Source organism: Carlito syrichta, unplaced genomic scaffold (assembly GCF_000164805.1).
Source record: "Carlito syrichta isolate Samal-C Ts95f unplaced genomic scaffold, Tarsius_syrichta-2.0.1 Scaffold308833, whole genome shotgun sequence".
Lineage (NCBI taxonomy): Eukaryota > Metazoa > Chordata > Mammalia > Primates > Tarsiidae > Carlito > Carlito syrichta.
Genome location: NW_007252929.1, coordinates 466,305 through 485,909, shown reverse-complemented (window position 1 = coordinate 485,909; position 19,605 = coordinate 466,305). Strand labels below are relative to the sequence as shown.

Here is a 19,605-nt window from a genome sequence, read left to right as displayed (position 1 = left end):
CAGACCCAACAGAAAACATATTTATTACTATGAACCTTTATTAAGTGGCTCACATTTCAGTATAAATCACACTAAAAATATTTTTTAAAAGCTATTTACACTATAGTGCTGACACATTTAAAGTGGGGGAAAAATTGGTATAAATAAGCTCTATGGAAAAGCCTTAAGTTGTCAAAAAAGAATTCTGGCTCATATTACAAAAAAAAAAAAAAAAAAATTTTATATATATATGTTAATGTCAGCTCTATTCTAAAACCTACAACTCCAACTCAAATGATTTTTTAAAGACTCCTTTATATTTCAACCTGCAATGTTTACAGTGCATCTGGCCCTAAGTGCTTGATACTTCACAGTTATGGACAGGCACTGAGGAATGTTACAAAGCTACATAAACTATATTTTGTAACAGACTTGGGAGCAAGTCCTTGGCTTGCTTTCAGAATTCATGAATCTTTATTACATTATTAAATTATTTTTGAAGAATTTTAAATGATATATACATTTGATCAACACAAAATGTCATCTTCTTTTCTATCTTGATTTGAATGTGCTGAACTATGTTGCCTTGTATCAACTAGACTTATGAGACTTCCAGGACACAATTCTTCCTTTAAATCTTTGTTGCTGTTTTCAAATTTAGAATCCACGTCTATCTTAAATTCTGTAAATTGAACATGATCCAACTTTGCTTTAACATTCTTGCCATCCATATTATTCAGCGCTCTAGTCTTTTCAGGAATATTAACATTCACAGGTTCTTCCTTGATTCTTAGAGACGCAATAGGTTCATGTTTAATCTGCTGTAATGCATACTTAGAATGAAGTTTGTTTGAAAAAACAGAATCCAAGGAGCCTTTGCTTACAGCACAAATCATGTTGTCAGTGTGCTGTCCAAGAACTGATGATGTGGAATTTGTTGATGTGTCTGTTTCATGAGTAGCTGTATTCTGAGAAGTGTCCTCCTCTGAGTGATACAATTTGAGCCGAACATGCCATGCTAAACTGCACACAGCTGAAACTGTCTTGAACTGATGAACAACATTCCTTGGAATAAAATAAATGTCATTATCATACAGCTGAATCCTGGCATAGCGAATGCCTTCCCTCCTCAGTTGATTAAGTTTTGCATCATCGACCCATTGGACACACTAAAAAAAGAAACAAGGGATACAAATAAGTCTTTTCCATATTAGAAACTACACCAAAGACAATAAATGTATAAAATATACCTGGGATAGTGGAGGTTCATGTAAATCTAACTGCATTCGTTGAACTACTTCTAAGAAATCTTCAGCATGAAAACATATTACATCTTTGGTTATTCGGGGTTGATTAGGCCTAAAAATGAAAATGAGAAAATGAAGAATCTACCTTTAATTTTACACTCTGTTAAGTGCTTATTAAATTCAAAGCAAAAATAGTTTATGGTCAATACTGTCTTATAAGTAAAGTATTGTTGTACAAATAAAGCTAAGTTGTAACTGAAAACTATTTTACATATTTAAGGAACAGGCTGACACCATGAGTTTCAACTTAAACAGATTAAAAACTACTCACTTTATTATAACTATTTGTCACAAGAGTTTGAAAAATTAAAAATGATTTGAACTGGTAAATTATGCAAACCAAGAAAACTAAGTATTTTGTTTTACAGGCAGGGTCAATACTTCATGTAAGTTTAAGTGCTAAGGTTGAAAATATTACACTAGTGAACCTTGAACAATTATCATAATACTATAAGAAACGGATGGCAGTTGTGGGAAACTGCAGGGGGGGCTCGCCTCATCAACAAGGGTACCTGCATAATGAACATTTGTATACCTAATCCTGAATTGTAAATAAAATTTTTTTAAAATACTACATTAAAAAATACATTTTTACAGAGGTGTCACAAAGATTTTGGAGTGAAATTCCAAGGAATATAAATAAATACAAAGAAAATCACACCAAGGCAAATCATATCCAAATTTCTGAAAACCAGTGATAAACAGAAAGCCTGAAAATAATGCATTACATTACATATAGGGAAAGAAGGATAAGAATGATTGCACACTTCTCATCAAAACAACACAAGCCAGATGAGAATGGGATATTTTTAAAGTACTGAAAGCAAAATTCAACCTAGAATTCTATAGCCACCAAAAGTATCCTTAAAAAATGTGAAATAACATTTTCAGACAAACAAAAGCTGAGAGACTCTCACCAGAAAACCAGCATAACAGAGAATGTTAAAGGAATTTTTTCAGGCTGAAGGAAAATGATGCTTAGATGAAAATGTAGATCTATGAAAAGGAATGTACAACACACATAAAAGTAAACGTGAAAGATAGTTTATTCTCATTTTTTAAACCTCCTTAAAGCAAAGGTAATAACATACTGTGGGGCTTATAGCATATATAAAAAAAAATGACAATAATTAGCACAAAGGCCAGAAATGGGAGAAAGAGAATAAATAGAAGTATACTGTTGAAAGGTTCTTACACATTATACATAAAGATATAATACTATTTTAAAGTAGACTGTGATAAGTTTAGAGCAATTAAATAAATAAAACACAGCTATACTATAGCTAGAGTAAGCAGATAGTGGAGGTAAAATGGAATGCTAACAAGAAAAGAGGGGAAAAGGAATAAAGAACAGAAGAGGCAAATTGGAAGCAAGATAGTAAATTTAAATCCAAATTTATTTATAGTCATATTAAATATAAATGAACTACATACACCAATTGAAAGAGAGAGACTGTTGCTGGGTTAAAAAGAAAAAAAAAGCCAAATCCATCTTCATGATACCTACATGGAACAATAATAAGCAAAAAGAAAAAGAATACACATTATAAGAAAGCAGAAATGGCTGAATTAACCTCAGACAAAGTACACTTCAGGACAAGGAATATTACCAAGGATATAAAGGGCATTTTATAATGATAAAGGGTTCAATTCATCAAGAAGAAATAATTCTAAATGTGTAGTTGCCTAGTGACATATCTTAACAATGAGCAACCTTCAAAATACTATGCTAGGTAAAATAAGTCAATCACGAAAGATCACATTATATAACCATTTACACAAAATATTCAGAATAGACAAATAAATACAGACAGAAAGTAAATTAGTGGTTGCCTGGGGCTGAGGAGATAGAAGACTGTGGGGGTAACAGCTAAAGGTACAGTTTATTTGAGGTGATAGAAATATTCTATGGTTGCACAATTCTGTGAATGTACTAAAAAACCATTGAATTGTACACTTTAAGGGGTGAACTGCATGGTATCTGAATTATATCTCAATAAAGCTATTACAAAAGAAAAAATACACAAAGCAAAAACTAAAAAACTGCTGGGCACAGTGGCTCACATCTGTAATCCCAGCACTTTGGGAGGCAGAGACGAGAGTACTGCCTGAGTACAGCAGTTCGAGACCAGCCTGGGCAAATTGGCAAGACCTCGTCTCTACAGTAAATTTTTTTTAAAAATTAGCTGGGGCATGGTGGCATGCACCTGTAGTCCCAGCTACTTGGAAGGCTGAGGCAGAAGGATCATCTGAGCCCAGCAGGCTGAGACTGCAGTGGCGGTTGTGAGCAGCATGATACTGCACTCTAGCCTAGGCGACAGAGTATGACTCCTACTCAAAAAAAAAAAAAAAAAAAACTAGAAAAACTGAAAGGAGAAATAGACAAACTCAATGTTAAAGTTGGAAATTAAGGAGACAAAAATCAGTGAAGATGCTGAAGAATTCAACTACACTATTAACAAAGTTGACTTAACTGGCATTTATAGCATACAACAGCAAAATACAACAATCTTTTAAGTGGACATAGAACACCTATAAACAACAGCAAAATAATCATTCTTTTAAGTGGACATAGAACATCCATCAAGATAATCAATAAAACAAACCCCAAGAAATTAAGAAGGACTGAAATCATACAGAAAATGTTCTCTGACCACAGGAAATTAAATTAGAAATAAGGCTGTTACGGTGGCTCATGCCCATAAGCTCAGCATTTTCAGAGGCTGAAGCGGGAGGATTACTTGAGTCCAGGAGTTTGAGATCAGCTTGGGCAACATAGTTAAGACCTCATATTCCCACAAAAAATCAAAAATTTAACCAGGCATGGTGGCATGCACCTATAGTCCTAGCAACTCGGTAGGCTGAGAAGGAAGGATTACCAGAGACCAGGAAATAGATCAAGGCTGTGGTGAGCCATGATTGTGCCACTGCACTCTAGCCTGAGTGACAGAGTTGAGACTCTGCCTTAAAAAAAACAAACCAAAAACACCAGACACACACAAAAAACTCCTCAAAACTGGAACCTAAACAACACTTCTTTTCAATAAACCATGGATTGTTAAAAAAAGAAATCAAACAGAATTAGAAATATCCTGAACTATTTTCTAGTTTCACAGTCATATTTTAATTCTTTACTACAGAAATCAATTGTTTTGAAAATGGAAAAAGTGATATTCTGAACTGAATAATAATAATAACAATGCAACATTAGTTTCAAATATTTATATTAGAGAAGAGGTTTTAAATACTTATATTAGAGAAGAAAGGCCTCCAATCATCTAAGCTTTCAACTTAAGCTAGAAAAGGAACAAATTCTTTTCTTAAAAAGAAGAAAAGGCAAGGCACGGTGGCTCAAGCGTGTAATCCCAGCACTTTGAGAAGCCGAGGCGAGTGGATTGCCTGAGCCCCCAGGTTCAAGACCAGCCTGCGGCAATATGGTGAGACCTCATCTCTACAATAAATAAAAAAATTAGCCTGTAGTTCCGGCTACTTGGAAGGCTGAAGCAGAAGGATGGCCGGAGCTCAGCAGGTCGACGCTGGGGTGGCCCTGAGTGTGCCACTACACTCCAGCCTGGGCGTTGGAGTGAGACTCCAACCTTAAAAAAAAGACCAGGCACAGTGGTTCACGCCTATAATCCCAGCAATTTGGGAGGCCAAGGTGGGAAGACTGCTTGAGCCTAGGAGTTTGAGATCAGATTAAGCAACTTAGTGAGACCTTGTCTGTACAAAACATCAGAGAATGAGCCTGGCATGGTGATATATGCCTGTACCCCAGCTACTGGAGAGACCGAAGTGGAAGGATCGCATGAGCCCAGGAGGTTGAGGCTGCAGTGAACCAGGAATGTCCCTCTGCACTTCAGCCTGGGTGACAGAGTGAGACTCTGACTTAAATAAACTAAAAAATTGAAAGGAAAAAAAAAAATCAAAGAAATGTCTGTTTGAAAAGATCAATAAACAAACTTGGGCAACACTTAGTCACATAAACACAAAATCGTTAACAATATTAACAAATTGAATCCAGCACTACATATAATGTATTATCATAAATCATCACATGTATTGTTATATATTTTATAATAAAGATGTCATCTATGTCATCTATATATCTAATTTATATACACATACATGGCTATCCTACATCATTTATGTATATATTTTACATATGTAAAATGTATATACATATGTATATAAGCATATATATATAATACAGAATGACTGAGAGGGATGTATATGTGTATAACAAAGTTCCTTGACTTAGGATGAGGTTATGTCCCAATAAACACATTGTAAGTGAAAAAATGTCTTACGTAGAAAATGCATCATAAATTAAAACTATCCTAAGTCCCTTGCCTGACGAGGAGATTACAGTTTCTAGTGGATGCATACAGCTTTCGCACTATCATAAAGTTGAAAACTCAAAGCATCATAGGTCAGGGAGCACCTGTATATTATATAACAATTATAATATATATCATATATACAATAAAACTGTATAGAGGTTCTTAATCCCAGGAAAAGCAATGGAATTATAGAATGACAGGCTCTTAAAGTATATATCTAATTTTTTAAGAAACTGCAGAACTTTTCTATAGTTCCCTCAGCAGTATATAAAAGTTGTTTAGTCCATATTCATGTGAGTTTTTGCTATTGTCTTTTTTTTTTAAGTTCTTTTAGTGGGTGTGTAATGTTATCTTATTATAGATTTAATTTGCATTTCCTGTACGGTAAAATTATATTGAACATCTCTAATATGCTTATTGGCCATTTGGGTATCTTCTTTTGTAAAATGAATGTTCAAATCCTTTGTCCAGTTTAATTGGGTTGTTTGCTTTCTTATTTTTAAATTGTAATAGTTCTTTATATAGATGGACACAAATGATATATATATAGAGATGTATCTACACAGATATGTGGCTGGTTTATAACTTGCCTTTTCGAAAAATCTGTAACTTTCTTTTTCATTATCTTAACAGTATCATTGAAGAGTAGTTTTAATTTTGATGATGTCCAAGTTTATCAAGGTTTTCTTTTATAGTTTATGAAATCTTTGCCTGATACAAAATTTTCTTCTAGAAGTTTTACAGTTTTGATGGATACTTTTTTTTTGAGTCAGGGTTTTACCCTGTTGCCCAAGCTGGAGTACAACGGCCACAATCACAGCTCGCCACAGCCTCAACCTCCTGGGCTCAAGTAATCTTTCTGCCTCAGCCTCTCAAGTAGCTGGGACTACCAGCACACAACACCATGTCACCCAGCTAACTTTTCGATTATTGGTAGACAAGGTCTTACTATGGTTTTGAACTCCTGAGCTCAAAACATCTTCCCAACTTAGCCTCCCAAAGTGCTGGAATTACAGGAAGGAGCCACTGTGCCCAGCCCAATGGTTATATTTAGTACTATTACCATTTAAAATTTTTGTATCATGTGAGATGAGTCAAGATTTGTTTTTATTTTTTGTTTTTGCAAAGGATACTCTGTTGTTCCACCACTATTTCTTGAAAAGACTCCTTTCCTCAATGGCTTGTCACCTTCATCAAAAATCAATAATAGGTTTACTTCTGGATAGTATTTATACCAATATCCCCTCTCTTAATTATTGTAGCTTCATAATAAGCTTTAAAATGACAGTGTAAATCCTCCAAAATTGTTTTTTATTAATCCTAAGACAGTTTTGCCTATAGTAGGTTCTTTGTATTTCTACAAGGAAATCTAGTAAGATTTTGATTGGGATTGAACTAATTTGTAGAACATTTGGGAAAGAAATGACTACTAATCATATTGAATCTTCTAATTCATAAAGAAAATGTAACTCTACATTAATGTAATTATTAAAGTTTTCTCAATAGTGTTTAACAGTTTTCAGTATACAGGTCTTATAAAATTTATTTTGTTATCACTAAGCATTTTGTGATTTTTTTAAATGCTACTGTGGCTATAAAAACTTTTCATTTCCCTAATGCTTGCTGCTTGTATATAGAATTACAATTCACTATACTATACAGACTTTTTATCCTGTGACTTTGATAAATTTACTTATTAATTCTAGTACTTGTTTTGTAGACTTAGAATTTTTTCTGTATACAATTATTTTGCCTTTCCCTAACACCCTACAATTTCCATTTCTATATATTTACCAAAAAGAAATGAAATCATATGTCCACACAAAGATCTGTAAGTGAATATTCATAACAGTTTTATTCATAAAGATCTCAAATTGAAAATAACTCAAATGTCCATCATTAGGTAAATGGATTAATCAATTGTGATATACCCATACAGTAATATACTATGCAGCAATAAAAAGAACTAATAATACATATAACAACACGAATGAATTTCAAAAACGTTATGCTGAGTGAAAAAAGTCATGAACATCTATGATTCTATTTACATGGGATCATAGACTATGCAAAAATAACCTATAAGGCAAAGTGGTTTTTTTTGTTTTTTGGGGCTTTTTTTGAGTTGGAGTCTCACTCTGTCACCCAGACTGGAGTGCAGTGGCTGCTCCCAGCCACCACAGCCTCGACCTGCTGGCCTCCGGCGATCCTTCCGCCTCAGTCGTCCAAGTAGCTGGAACTACAGGCGTGCACTACCACGCCCGGTTCATTTGTGATTTATTGTAGAGATGAGGTCTTGCCAAGTTGCCCAGGCAGGTCTCAAACCCGCGGGCTCAGGCAATCCACTCACCTCAGCCTCCCAAAGGCATGGGATTACAGGCTGAGCCACCGAGCCTGGCAGGCAGTGTTTTAATGGAAGTCTGAAGTTGGGGAAAGGATGGGGGTGATTAACAATCAAGGAGTATGAGGGAAAGTATCAAATGTTTAGCTGTGGTTGTGGTAGGTAAGATGGCTATATATGTCATCAAAGCACATCAAACTCTACACTTAAAATTAGTGTTTTATTGAATGTAAATTATACTTCAATACAGTTGATTTGTTAAAAAGTGGATTTCAAAGAAGTAACTCCAGACACATAAATCTATGTAAATCTTATCTTAATAATGCCTAATAAGTTACATAGTTTGATCAATAATTCACAAACCCTGTCCCTATCTAGTTGGAGATTCAACATCTAAATCAATGCAAATCTTTTGTTTCAAGTTGGTGTTAAGCCTGACACTAAGAAAAAGTCAAGAATCTAATAGCTGAAGACTTAATGTCTTCTTGAGAAAAAGAACAAAAAACAAAACACTAAGATAGGCATAGCTTAAAAGGATCACAGACCACATTTGCATCAGAGCCGCAAAGACCTCCTGTAGCACTAACAAAATCAGTTTCTTGCCATTTTTAGTATTAAAAGATTAAAGCAACACTGATAAAGGAAGTACATTGTATTTTGCAATAAAGAGAAAACTCATCTCATTCCAAAACCTGTCTCAAGCATCTGATATATTAGTAGTTTTGCAATATTTCCTTTTCACTGTGAAATTGGGAACCAAGAAAGTAGTTTTTTTTTAATAAATATCTACTGGGACCTATGGTGGGCCTTATAATCAGAATGTAATCTATAACCTCAAGTTGCATATAAAGTGGAAGAAAGAATATATACCAACAATAATTTAGGGAACCTAAGAGATGGGAAAAACAGACACTAGGGACTCTGAAAGGAGGGAGGAAGGGAAGGAGATAAGGGATGACAAACTAACCACTGGGTACTATGCTAACCACCTGGATGACAGACTCAACAGAAGCCCAAACCTCACACAATAAAGTAACAGGTTTGTTATGTATGTATATTACATGTACTCCCTGAATCTAAAATAACTTAAAATATATGCTTAATAGATATATAATTAAATGTATATGATAACTTAAGGATTAAGTAAAGATAGTATTTCATTAAAAAGTAAAATAAAGGCGCCTAAGAGAGAGTTAAGCAAAGTGCTAAGGACTTCTGAAGCAGAAATACTTATCTATGAAAGCAAGTATAAACATGTGACTGACTTTACAGGATACTGTAAGTCAGATTTTACCCTAAATAAATCCAAATGCAACTCTTAAATACTTTATACCAAACATTCCAGAAAAACTTAATTTGAAATAGTAATTTGTAATGATTTCCACACAGATTAAGTTTGCCTTTACTCTCTGACAAAATTAGTATTTTAAACTAAATTATAAGAAGGCCATAGAAACTCTATGTGAGAACCACCATGGAAAGTTGGTAAAACTTCCATTCAACTTAAACACAACTCAGCTGTAAATTATTATTGTTATAAACTATTAATATTGTTTTCCTAAGGATCCTAAAGAATTTGTTCCATACTAGCTATACTGTATACCTGAAAGTAATAATGCTTCATTTATTTTTAAAAAGGTTAGTTTATACTGGCCTTCTCCCCATTTATTATTAATTTATAAAATATAACCGTAAGTTTTCTTCTTTTAACAACTGTGTTAGAAGCCCTTGAAAATAACATTTCCTTATGTAGAAAATAAAGGCTACATTTTTCATGAAAACTTAGACAACTATATAATACTGACATTTTCTATTTTCAGAATTAAATAGTTTCTTTTTATTTAGAAAAGAGTGCTGGAAATTGAGCTTTCATATGATCCAGCAATCCCTCTCCTGGGAATATACCCAGAGCACAATTCACAATAGCAAAGACACAGAATCACCCAGATGCCCATTCAAAGTGAGTTGGATAAGGAAAATGTGATATACATACATGATGGAATATTATGCAGTCATAAAGAACACCATTTTAAGCAAACTATCACAGAAACAAAGAATTGAATATGGCATGTTCTCACTCATAAGCAGGCTCTGAACACCACACCAGCACAAGGGTGGGATCAGCAGACACTGGGCACTGCTGGGGGGGAATGGGGGAACCTGGCAACACAATGGGTACCTGGTCTACTATCAGGAGGAGAGAGGACCAGGTAGAAGCCCAAACTTTACCTGGATATAGCCTGCCTTATGTAGTAAATTCCCACTTGTACCCCACACTTTAAAATTTTTTAGACACTAAACAGAATGATGCTAAACAACTCCTGGGTCAACATGGAAATCAAACAGAGATTAAAAGATACCTGGAAACAAATGAAAATGAAGAAACATCTTACCAAAACCTGTGGGATGCCATGAAATCAGTACTAAGAGGGCAATTCATATCTCTATGAATACACATGAAGAAAATGGAAAGATCACAAGTTAACAGACTAACAAATCACCTAAGGGAGCTGAAAAAGCAAGACCACCAAAACCCTAACTTCAGCAGAAGAATCCAGATCACCAAAAGAAAAGTCCAAATTCAGGACATAGAAGATAAAAAGATAATACAAAAAAAATCAACAAAACAAAAAGCTGGTTCTTTGAAAGGATAAACAAGATTGATGGTCCTTTAGCTAGACTGACCAAGAAAAAGAGAAAAAATCCAAATAAACACAATCAGAAATGCAAAAGATCAAATCACGACTGACCCCAAAGAAATACAAAAGATTATCAGACACCACTATGTACACTTGTGTGGAAACAAACATGAAAACCTAAAGGAAATAGAGGTCTTTTTTTTTTTTTTTTCCAACCTCACCAGGTTGAAACAAGAAGAAATCGAGACCCTAAATAGACCAATAACAATTCAGGAAATTGACCATGTCATAAGAAAAATACCTACCAAAAAAAAGCCCTGGACCAGATGACTTTCCAGAAGAATTCTACAAAACATACAAGGAGGAACTGATACCAATCCTATCGAAAGTATTCTAGGCAATTGAGAAAGATGGAACTTTCCCCAAATCATTTTACGAAGCTAACATCACATTGATATCCAAACCAGATAAAGATCCAACAAAGAGAACTACAGGTCAATATCCTTGAGAAACATAGGTATAAAATTCTCAACAAGATCCTAACATCAGATTTAACAACACATCTCAAAAATCATCCACCACAACCAAGCAGGCTTCATCTCTGGGATGCAGGGCTGGTTCAACATTCGTAAGACCATAAATGTAATGAAATACATCAACAGATGTAAAGATTATATCATTAGATGCAAAAACAGCTTTTGATAAAATCCAGCACCCCTCCTTGATAAAAACCCTCAAATACTTAGGCATAGATGGAACATACCTCAAAATAGTAAGAGCATCTACAAGAAACCCACAGCCAACATACCGCTAAATAGACAGAAACTAGAACCATTTCCCCTGAAAACCAGAACAAGACAAGGATGCCCACTCTCACCCTTCCTTTTCAACATAGTTTGGAAGTCCTAGCTAGAGCAATCAGACAAGAGAAGGAGATCAGGGGTATCCAAATAGGAAAAGAGGAAGTCAATTTATCCCTCTTTGCAGATAACATGATGCTATACCTCAAAAACCCAAGAGGATCTGTCAAAAACCTCCTTGCACTGATAAAGAACTTTGGCAAAGTCTCAGCATATAAAATCAAAGTGCAAAAGACAGTCACACCAACAATACACAAACAGAAACCCAAATAAAAAGCACAATCCCATTCACAACAGCCAGAAAAAAAAAATCAAATACCTTAGCATCTTCCTAACCAGAGACGTGAAAGACCATTACTATGAAAATTACAAAACACTGCTCAAAGAAATCAAAGATGACACAAACAAATGGAAAAATATTTCATGCTCATGGATTGGAAGAATCAACAACGTTAACATGTCCATCCTACCCAAGGTAACCTACAGATTTAAAGCAATACCTATTAAATTACCAGCAGCATTCTTCACAGACCTGGAAGCAACAATACAGGAATTCATATGGAAACATACACAACCTCGAATCGCCAAAACAATCCTCAGCAAAAAAAAACAATGCAGGAGGTATCACACTTCCAGACTTTACACATTATAAAGCTACAATAATCAAAACAGCATGGTTTTGGTACAAGAACAGGCATATAGACCAATGGAACAGGAGAGAGATTCCAGAAGCAAAATCTCAATTTCTCAACCTACTCATCTTCAACAAAGCCTCCACCACCAACCACTGGGGAGAGGAGAACCTATTCAGTAAATGGTGCTGGGAAAACTGGTTGACCACATGCAGAAGATAAAAACAAGGCTCTGCCTATCACCATACACAAAAATAAGGTCTAAATGGATCAAAGACCTAAATGTAAAACCTCAAACTGTAAGGACCTTAGAAAATGCAGGACACATCTTTGGAAATTGGAATTGGCAACCAATTCATGATCAAAACTCCAAGTGCCCATGCCATAAAAGATAAGATGAACAAGTGGGACCTCATCAAATTGACAAGCTTCTACAAAGCCAAAGAAACCATCAAGAGAGCGAAGAGACAGCCCACAGATGGGAAAATATATTTGCCAATTGTATGTCTCACAAATGCCTAACATGAAAGTATCTACAAAGAACTCAAATGTGCTGAAAAGAAAAAAACAAACAGCCCCATTACAAAGTGGGCAAAAGATATGAATACATAGCTCTCAAAAGAAGACATATGAGCAGCCAACAGACACATGAAAAAATGCTCAGCCTCACTAGTCATCAAAGAAATACAAATAAAACTACACTGAGATACCACCTAACTCCAGTCAGGATGGCCATCATCAATAACTCAAAGAATAACAGATGCTGGAGAGGATGTGGCGAAAAGGGAACACTTCTACACTGTTGGTAGGAGTGTTATCGAGTACAGCCGCTGAGGAAAACAGTGTGGCGACTCCTAAACGATCTAAAAATCAACCTTCCATACGACCCCACAATCCCTCTACTGGGAATATACCCAGAAGAACTCAAATCACTCTATAAAAAAGATATCTGTGCACATATGTTTATTGCTGCATTGTTCACAATAGCAAGAATATGGAACCAACCATGCTGCCCATCAAAACAGGAGTGGATAAAAAAAAATGTGGTACATATACACGATGGAATATTACGCAGCCATAAAAAAGAACAAAATCATGAACTTCACAGCAACTTGAATGGACTTAGTCTATAATACTGAGTGATCTTTCATAGAAACAAATAACTGAGTATCACATATATCTCACTCATAAGTGAACCTTGAACAATTATTGTAATACTATAAGTAAAGGATTGTCAGTAGTGGGAAATTGCCGGGGGTAGGGCAGGGCGGGTAGCAGGATTGACAGTAATGGGAATCTGGGGCGGGGAGGGCACACCTCATCGACAAGGGTAACTGCATAATGAACATTTGTATACCTAACTCTGAATTGTACCCCACATCTTTAAAATAAAAAAATTAAAAGTTAAAAAAAAAAAGAAAAAGGAGACAGTATAACTTATACTCTAGAGAGACAAAAGATCACAATACTACAAACAATTTCAAAAAAAAAAATTTTTTTAAGAGTTCTTGTTATTTAGTATCTAAAGCATCTGCTTTAATAAGTAAAATAGCACATTCCAACTCAGGTTTCATACCAAAACATGCTTGATTTGAAAACAAAAATCTAAGCAAAATTTATATAGCTTTGCTATTATGTCTTATCAATTTAATAAATGGAAAATTACTTAATTATGAGATACTTCAAGTACATTAAAAACAATAATCCGTTTTTAATTTATTAAAATATTCAAAGTGAAACCTGTAAGCAAAGCTGAAAAAACTGAACACAGGCAAACAAATCCTTAATAAAGAGATACCAAACTTTCAGAAAAGGTGCACAAAGTAAACAACAGGAGGAAGAGAAAACGAGTGTATAGTCAGATTTGAAATCAGTCTCTGCTCTACTTATCACATGTATGACAAAAACAAATTATTTGACAACCCTGAGCATCAGTTTCCTTATGTGATAAATATGGATAAATTAGTAGTTGAGAAAAATTAAATGAGCTGACATTTGTAAACAGAAATACAAGCACCAAGTAAGCCTTGGTTTTTCTTTTACCTTAATTTTTTTCACCTCTTGTCACTTAGAAAGTGAAATTAATTATTTCAGCCAACCCAAATGACTAACACTAGATTCTAGCAATTTAAAATCTTTAGTACAATTAGAATATCCAAATACAGGGGGGGAAATGAAACTTTTCCCAGCAGCAAAGAGGAATTTCTAACAAACTTTCCAAGAAAAATTTTAGGAGCCAAAAAGCCTTTCATCAAAATAGCAGTAGTTATATATACCACTCTCCACAGTGCACAGCCTTCAGCACTCCAACAGCAGCTGTAGTCTGTCGTTCAAAACCTTGTCCTATATGATCTGCATGAGCTCTTGTCCTGTCTTCAAACAGCATCTCCCGGGGCTCACTAGTTCGAGGTAGGTACTGAAGGTTTTTTATTTCATTGGTAGTTCTGTATTTTTAGAATAAAATTCCATTTATATACTGAGGTTTAATTGCCATCAAACATTTGTATTAATATATTCAAGCTTGCTTGCCATCAGACACCCAATCATCATAATTCAGACAAAAGTAGATTTTAAATTTCCTAATCTCAAATCAAGTTGTATTTTTTTTAATGAATAAGAACAAAAGCACACATATAATCCCCTCATTTTTCTAATACACTCTTCACAAAAATGGCAGTTGTAAGGAAAATACATACTTGGATAAGAAACTAAATTACAAATGGTATCATTTGCCCAAGTTCCCCTATACCCACAATCTTACCCTGGGGCTTGGTTCTAATCTGTATGAGACCATGCCCCCACTCAGATCACTTGACTAACATATCTGAATTAAACAGGCAACCTTTTTTTTTTCCTAGAGACAAGGCTTGGCTCTGTCACCCAGACTGGAGTGCAGTCATGTGAACATAGCTCACTGCAGCCTCAACCACCTGCATTCAAGTGATCCTACCACCTCAGACTCCAGAGTAGCTGGAACTACAGGCACATGCCACCACCCCCAGCTAAGTTTTTAAATTTTTTTGGTAACGACAGGGTCTCACTTTGTTGCCTAGGCTAGTCTCGAACTCCTGGGTTCAAGCGATGCTCCTGCCTCAGTCTCCCAAAGTATTGGAATTGCAGGCATGAGCATTAGCACCCAGCCCAAACAGGCACTTTTTTAAATGTATTAATTCAATATTTACAGGATACATACTATATACCAGGTACTATCTGGGCACTGGGGCTAGTGAATAAGACAGATGAGATTCCTATTCTCATGGGAGTTTATAATCTAGTGAGAGAAGGTCAAAAAATAAATTAGCAAAAACACACCAGGCAATAATTGCTTCCATAAAACATGCATCGCTTATTGGAGTATACAGAAAAACCTTAGCTGTCTTATGACAGCCATCTCCCTCTGGCACTCTCCTTCACTGCTTTCCTTCTAGAATCCATATGCATACAGAAGCTGCTGCCTACTTAGCCTCACACATTACAGAAATCTCTCTAGTTTTGCTGTAGAGGGGAAGGTGAGAATTTTTGCAGGGAGTCAACATCTTATTTATCTTCCTCTATATGGTTTTTCCGTTACTTCCAGAGACAACTCCAGATTGCCCCATAATTGTCTCCTCTCATCCTAGTCTATCTTCCTAGGAGTCACTCTTTATTATTATTAGTTCTCTAATCTCCTACTGTTCCCTATTACTTACTGCTCTTTGGGCACCCCTGCATTACAGTCTTATTACACACACAAATACACAATGCTATAATATACGTTTTTACTCTTTGTGTCAGAAAGCTAGATAATGTTGCTTCCTGTGGAAGGCTAACAGGCTCTCAAGTCCACAAATTTGGCTTCATCAGTACTACACTGTAATAAATTAAGACATATAAAGCACTTAGTATAGTACCTGGCACACTGTTGTTATTAGCTGGCCAGACTATAAAATGATGTGAAATCATCACACTTACTATGGGTTGCATATCCTGAGGTGAATGGAAGTTTCTTAAAGTGCTAGTGAACCCCTTTAAATTATACCTAAAAATCTGTGCATATCTGTACTGTTCTTAGAAAAGGTTTTCAGATTCTTAACATGAATCATAAATTCTTAAAAAAAAAAGTTAAGAACCACTGAGAAACACATTAATTTTACCATTTACTACTAACTTATACATTTACTTACACATTTCATTCATCCAATTCATACTTATTGAGCACTAGACTATTTAAGTGCTAGAGACACATTAGTAACAAACCTAACATTGTCCCTGCCAACATGCAACCCACAGTTGACTCAATTATTTATTTTTCTTTTAAAATTAATAATCACGGACCAGGCTCAGTGGCTTAGCCTATAATTCCAGCGCTTTGGGAGGCCGAGGCAAGTAAACTGCCTGAGCCTATGGGTTCGAGGCCAGCCCAGGCAACTTGGCAAGACTTCGTCTCTGCAATAAATTTTTAAAAATTAGCCAGGTGTAGTAGCGTGCACCTGTAGTTCCAGCTACTTGGAAGGCTGAAGCTAAAGGATCACTAGAGCCCAGTGAGTCACCGCTGGGGTGGCAGTGAGTGTGCCACTGCACTCCAGCCTAGGCAATGGAGTGAGACTCAAAAAAAAAAAAAAAAATTAATAATCATTGAAACCAGTAAAACTATCTTTAGGTGTCTAAAGAAAAAGCTATTATCTTCCCCGGCATCATTCTCATCCATTCCCACCGATGTTAACCTAATGTACATTTTTCCAAACCTTTCTCTGTGCTCACATAAATATACATTTACACAAAGGCTTTTTTGTTTATTTCTTCTGATAAAAATAAAATCATACTAGACACATTATACTACATTTGGCTCTTTTCAAGTGTCATAGATATCCACTCAAATCAAAAAACACTAAAAGACCTCTATTTTAACTATTTCATCATACTCTTTAATAAGAATGTACAACAACTATTCTTCCATTACCCTGCTGATGGGAATCCAGACCATTCTAAAGCTTTTTCTCATCACAAACAATGCTACAACTAACATTCTTACTTATATTTAGTGCTTTAATTTCTTGAGAGAGATTCCCAAAAGCAGGGTTGCTAGATCAAAGAGTTACATGTTAAATTTGATAAGATACTGCCAAATTACTTTCACAAAGTGATTACAGTAGCTCAACCTTCTGTCAACAGTGTATAAAAGACTGTTTCTTCATATACCTACCAGTCTATAATATTGCTCTATTAATAATTTTTGTCGATATAATAGATAAAAATATCTCATAGTTTTTTGAAAATACACTTAACAGCCTGAAGTCTATTTTTCTTCTGGGTAGTTTTATATTTGGGAATGCTTTTTGTACATTAACTTTAGTCTGCCACATGTTACAAATGTTTTAGTCCAGTCAATACTGTTGTTTCATATATATATATATTTGGTTTTGTTTAGGAAGGTCTCTTCCAGGCTTTTATTTTATTCTAATATTTTAATTGTTTCATTGCTTATGTTTAATTCTCTTACTTCTTGTGTGAGGTAAGAGCCCTGCCTTTGTTTTCTTTCAGATAAACTGCCAATTATGCCACCATTATTTGTTAATTAACTCTTCCTTTTTCCACCTATCTCATATATTAAGTTTCCAATATCCTCAAATATATGCCTGGATTTTGTTGCATTCCAATGATCTATGAGCTGTACAGTAATTTTAAAAATCTAGTCTCATAAACTTTCCCTCATCTTTTCTTTCACTGAAAAGTTTTAAAATCATTTTAACCAGTGGTGGGAGTGTAAATCCAATGAAAATGCAAAAATGTAAAGAACTATCATTTTAATCCAATCTAGAACACAGTAGAGCTTTCCATTTGTTTTTATCTTATTTTATATCTTCTATTAAATGTTTTAGTTTTCTTACTACAGGCTCTGATTCAGGTGTTCATGCTTAGTATTTAGTAAAATAAAAATAAATTTAAAAATACAAGTTCTGGATATTTCTTATTAAATTTATTCCAAAATCATTTATAATGTCTCCATGTAAATGACATTTTTTCCATTCCTAATTATAATTTATTGTCATTTGCCTATATTTCTCATGTCTTATTTATATATTATATTTTGTAGCAAATTATATCAGCATGTGTAGATATTTTTACATTTACATTCCAATTACACTCTAAACTTTCTCCTCCTCCCTTCAATTTTCAACTAACACACATGTGCACACACACTCCAACATACAAACACCCATCCCAACAAAAAAATATGAAATCCAACATACCTTTTCCTTTTAAAAGGGGACTTTGGCATATCAGCCACAGGGATCATTTGTTCTCCTGGACGTACCCACATAATGGGACCATCATCACTATCTTTTCGACTCTCTAATTTTAGACTAGAAAGTGTCCCCCATGGCAGTGTACACTAGAGACAAATAATTACATAAATACAAATTATTTTCAAAAAAGTGCCTTCAAGTATATTGATCCCCTGACAAACACACTTCCATGTATGCTTTTATACTTAAGCACTTGAAAAAGATACTAAATACTGAATTTATTCCTGTATATTGATACTTTGACTCAAAAAATTATATTTCAAGCACATCTAGAGAATAATTATGCTTGAATGGTCTGTTCCCCCACCTTGCCAGAGGTATGATTTATGGTATCATTTGTTATTCTTCCTTCTACCAAACATATGGGTCATATGTTTATAAACTAACAAAATAAGTGCTCTCTATAAAAATCTATTAAAATGAACAATTAAGTTGGAATTTAATAAAATGGATAAAAAAGGAAAACCAAAATCAAAATGTATTTCTGCTTAGTAGTTTAAGTTGTTAGCTTAAAACAGAGATTAAAATATTTTAAAAGAACAGAAAAGAAAGAGAGAGACAGGAAAAGGGGAAAAGGAAAGAAAAATAAGACCAAAAGCCACCATCCCTAAAATGGTAAGAATAGTATTTTTTAAAAATTCATCCCATAACCCCTTTTAAAAAAGAAGAGGATTGTCAAGTTAAATTTCTTTAGAAAGAATGCATTTAGGGAAACCCCTTCAGGTCCCCTCCCACTATAGAAGCTTTTCTGTCCTCTCAATAAATCCTGCTTTAAAAAAAAAGAAAGAATGCATTTAGCTCATTTGTTTGAAAATTCAATTGGAAGCAAATATTTAAATAATATTCAGTAATAATTTTAAAATATAATTCAGTAATAAATGCAATCAAGTCCCATGATGTAACTAGTTGAGAGAAGTAAAAAAGGAACACAAAGCTTAAAATAAATACAAAAAGAAAGAGAACGGATTGGAACAGAGTGAAAGAGGAAGGAAGAAAAAGACATATACATATATGGGATTAAAAAAATTGAGCAAGCTGGGTTTAGTGGCCCAGCCTATAATTCCGCGCCTTTGGGAGGCTAAGGTGAGTGGACTGCCTGAGCCCGTGGGCTCGAGACCCGCCTGGGCATCGAGACCTCATCTCTACAATAAATCAAAAACTCAGCCGGGCGTGGTAACGCATGCCTGTAATTCCGGCTACTCGGAAGGCTGAGGCGGAAG

At 34.8% G+C, this 19,605-nt stretch overlaps 1 protein-coding gene across 1 annotated transcript in view; it reads right to left on the bottom strand.

The window, feature by feature from the left end:
• The window catches only part of RSBN1L (round spermatid basic protein 1 like), a 92,308-nt gene continuing 72,703 nt past the window's right edge, over positions 1-19,605 (bottom strand). The window contains exons 9-12 of the mRNA XM_021716521.1: positions 18,329-18,471; positions 14,375-14,542; positions 1,230-1,338; positions 1-1,148 (exon numbers count right to left, since the gene is read on the bottom strand). Coding sequence (XP_021572196.1) covers positions 507-1,148; positions 1,230-1,338; positions 14,375-14,542; positions 18,329-18,471 — 1,062 coding nt within the window. The 3' untranslated portion in view covers positions 1-506. The remainder of the gene's footprint in view (positions 1,149-1,229; positions 1,339-14,374; positions 14,543-18,328; positions 18,472-19,605) is intronic.